Source organism: Populus euphratica, unplaced genomic scaffold (genome assembly GCF_000495115.2).
Source record: "Populus euphratica unplaced genomic scaffold, PopEup_1.0 scaffold3.1, whole genome shotgun sequence".
NCBI classification, from domain to species: Eukaryota; Viridiplantae; Streptophyta; class Magnoliopsida; order Malpighiales; family Salicaceae; genus Populus; species Populus euphratica.
In genome coordinates, this window is record NW_011499847.1 from 2,771,482 (window position 1) to 2,775,039 (window position 3,558).

Genomic DNA, 3,558 nt, shown 5'->3' on the forward strand with positions numbered 1-3,558 from the left:
TACAACAGCTTGAATTGCCAAGGGTGTAATGAGGAAACCTTCTCTCAACTGCTAAGCTACTAGGCGTCTCCTTCACAGTTTTTACACAGAATTAATTAACTATGCATGTCTAATTAACTTCACTAATAACAACGCTAGTAAATCTAGGCGTTGGCTCACGGGTCACCTCGAGAGCCCAGTAGATACGATGTTCTCAATCTATAATATGCTCCGAGGTTTTTTAGTGTTTGTAAAGTGAATAACAATTTGTTCACATTAATATTCTCTATAATATGGCTGATAGTAGAAAACTCAACACCATTAAAACTTTTTTTTTTATGCGGTTTAGAAACTCTCATGTTATAAAATTAATAACTTTGTAATAACCGATAATAATAAATAAATTAAATAAATTAAAAAATAAGATTTTTTATTCTTATTTTTTGTATTATAAATAATTTAAAAATTAAAATACAAATACTTCATAACAAAAATTATTAATCTTTATCTAGGTGATTCACCTTATCATTATGGCTAGTGTGAAATTGATAAAGAATCATCTTCCTCTGTAGTAATAACATAATATATACACACATACATACAGACACATATATATCAACAAGTATCTTTTATATAATATTAATAAAAAATAAATATTTTTTTTATAATATTAATGTTATTAAAAATATGATAAATTCTTAAAAAAAAATTAATATACTTAAGAGTGTAAATAAATGAGTATTTTTTATATTAATATTTTATGTTAAAAGTTATAAAAATAAAAAAACACAACATCATGCACCATTATAAAAACTATAATAATTATCAGGTATATATACACTTTGACTTAACATGATGTCAAGTTCGAGGATAATGAATTTGACAATTTACTTGATTTATATTTACTTAAATTTAACGCATGACTAAATTAAAAAACATTAGGTATAATAATTCACCACATTTATGTATATTTGGATTTAATGATCATATTAAATTTAATAATTTATTAAACTCAAATATATTTTAACTGTTAAGAATATTAAATTTAATAATTTATTAAACTCAAATATATTTCAACTTAACAGTTGACTGAATTTAAAAATATTTAATTTACTCAACACGTAAAATATATATTCACGCTCAGTATACAGCGAAACTTAAAAATAGTAAATTACACCCGGAAGCAAGCCAGGTCAATATCATTTGAACACGGTATTCTTCCTATCTTTAGATATTAATTATGAACCTAGGCCCCACCTTTTATCATCGGTAATGACATTGCCTCTACTTCTTTTAAATATAAGCCTAGAATAAAAAACAAATTAAAAAAATATAGTGATAAATCAAGATGTTCTCTATTTAAAACCTGACACGAAATTCATGGAAGTATGATGCACTTACAACTTGCCAAGAAACCGACAATGAAGTCTACCGACATTGTAGTCTAGTGCTAGTCATGAATGCGGTGATAAATATCATTTTTTTGATTTGGACAGTTGTTCGGTATATAGGGCATCTATATATAACTAGAGGGGGAGCCTGGAAACCTGGACTAAAGTAAGAAGTGTACTTGAATTCTTGAAAACGAGGAGGCAGAGGCAGAGGCAGAGGCAGAGAGGGTGGTGGTCAGAGACCCAGAGAGTTAGAGAGGTTACATTCAACAATTTAAGGTATAAAATAATAAAACAGCAAAAGTGCCTGATTTCTCGTGAGGAATCACAAGCCAATAAAGCCATATTAACCACCACTGTCAGCATCATTTCACGTATTTTTTTTATTTGGTTGATCATTTCACGTATTTCACTCCCATTTCCAACCTTCTAAAAACCCACTTGATCATTTCCCTGTCCCTGAAGTTCAAATCTTGAAGCACATTTCGGTGTGTTTTCTACAGTGATCTTTAATATATTTCCAGACAAGTTTGATTCTTTTGCTTTTTGGAACTTTAGATTCTTGATTCTTAGTAGCTTCTGTTACCTCGGTTGTACTTAAAGTTAGTTTTATTTTGTTAAACTTGACTCTTTGGCTGGTTAGATTTGGTACCTTCTTCATTCCCTAAGTTTGTAAGAGCATGTGGCACAACTGTCACCATTTTTACGATTATATAGTTGGTTAGTACGATATCTTTATGTGATCTGTACTTTACTTGGTTACTTATTTTAAAACTCAGCTTTAATTGGGATTTGTATCCAGTATTTTTTGCGGGTGCAACAATTTTATTGTGATCCATCAAGATTATCATCAAGCGGGTTACCTGTGAGAGTGCTGCAATGGATTCTTGTTGTGCGACCTTGAAAGCCACCACTCATGTGGCGAAAGCTAGCAAAGGTGGCTTCAACAATGGAGATAAAGAGTTTTGGGGTGAAAGGATCAGAGGGAGTTTAAATAACAGTGTTTGGGTCAATCAGTTGGCAAAAAGCCTTAAAGTTGACAAGAGTGTCAATAAGTTCAAGCCTGGTGTTGCCTTTTCTGTTTTGACATCAAGTAATGGCAGAGAAACTGTGGTAAGTTGATTAGACAATATAATCAGTTTTTGTATTTCTTGATCATTCTTTGATATCCTCCATATCTAAAATTTCCTATAATATCAATATGGCCATCTCAATTTCTGAATAAGAATGATTTTGGTTTTTAAACACGCATGACTTTGATCATAGTTTGATGCGTACTCATCCTTGAACGGTTTCTAATTTATGGCAGACCTTTCAACCACCACGATTTGAGAGAAGAAAAGCAGACCCGAAAAATGTGGCATCAATCATATTAGGAGGAGGTGCTGGGACTCAGCTGTTTCCCCTTACCAGAAGGGCAGCAACACCAGCTGTAAGAAAATATGCTTGATTTATAGAAGATTATGAGTTACTATTATAAAGTTCGAGATATAAACATGCAGTTCATGGTATTCTGCAGGTACCTCTTGGAGGGTGCTACAGGCTTATAGACATCCCAATGAGCAACTGCATCAATAGTGGGATAAACAAGATTTTTGTTTTGACCCAATTCAATTCGGCTTCCCTGAACCGGCACCTTGCGCGCACGTATTTCGGAAATGGAATTATCTTTGGGGATGGATTTGTGGAGGTATGATTCCATTCTTAGAGTATTTATTTCTCTGACTTCAGTTTTTGGAATCGGAAATTTCCTGCAAACAGAATCCAGGATGCCATTTGCTATCCTTTTTCTATTACGCAGGATTTATGTGTTGAGAGAAAGCAATCAAACCTTGAAATTAGTTTTCTTCCAGTGATATATAATCATATTTCACATTTCCTAATTTACCACGGTACAATACTAGAAGTTACTTTTGGTAAATCTTCTTGTCAATGACCTGATCAAGAAACTGCTAATCATCCTATCTTGGCAGATGTCTGATAAGAAAACCTCAAAGACAACATTGATCAGACATTATCCAATCTGGAGTTCTTATAATACCATGGAATTTAATTGAGGAAATTGCATCAAATCTTAATTTTAACATGCTTCTTTCGTAACGTAGTGATGGATAATAAACACATTTGATAAACAGGTTTTAGCAGCAACTCAAACACCTGGGGAAGCAGGAATGAGGGGGTTCAAGGG

General features: G+C 32.4%; 1 protein-coding gene across 1 annotated transcript in view; it reads left to right on the top strand.

The window, feature by feature from the left end:
• Nucleotides 1–1,558: 1,558 nt before the first annotated feature.
• Nucleotides 1,559–3,558, top strand: part of LOC105142287 (glucose-1-phosphate adenylyltransferase large subunit 1-like) — a 5,955-nt gene continuing 3,955 nt past the window's right edge. The window contains exons 1-5 of the mRNA XM_011049853.1: nt 1,559–1,649; nt 2,173–2,483; nt 2,680–2,802; nt 2,890–3,060; nt 3,506–3,558. The exon at nt 3,506–3,558 is cut by the window's right edge and continues 79 nt beyond it. Of these exons, the coding sequence (XP_011048155.1) occupies nt 2,250–2,483; nt 2,680–2,802; nt 2,890–3,060; nt 3,506–3,558 (581 nt within the window). The 5' untranslated portion in view covers nt 1,559–1,649; nt 2,173–2,249. The remainder of the gene's footprint in view (nt 1,650–2,172; nt 2,484–2,679; nt 2,803–2,889; nt 3,061–3,505) is intronic.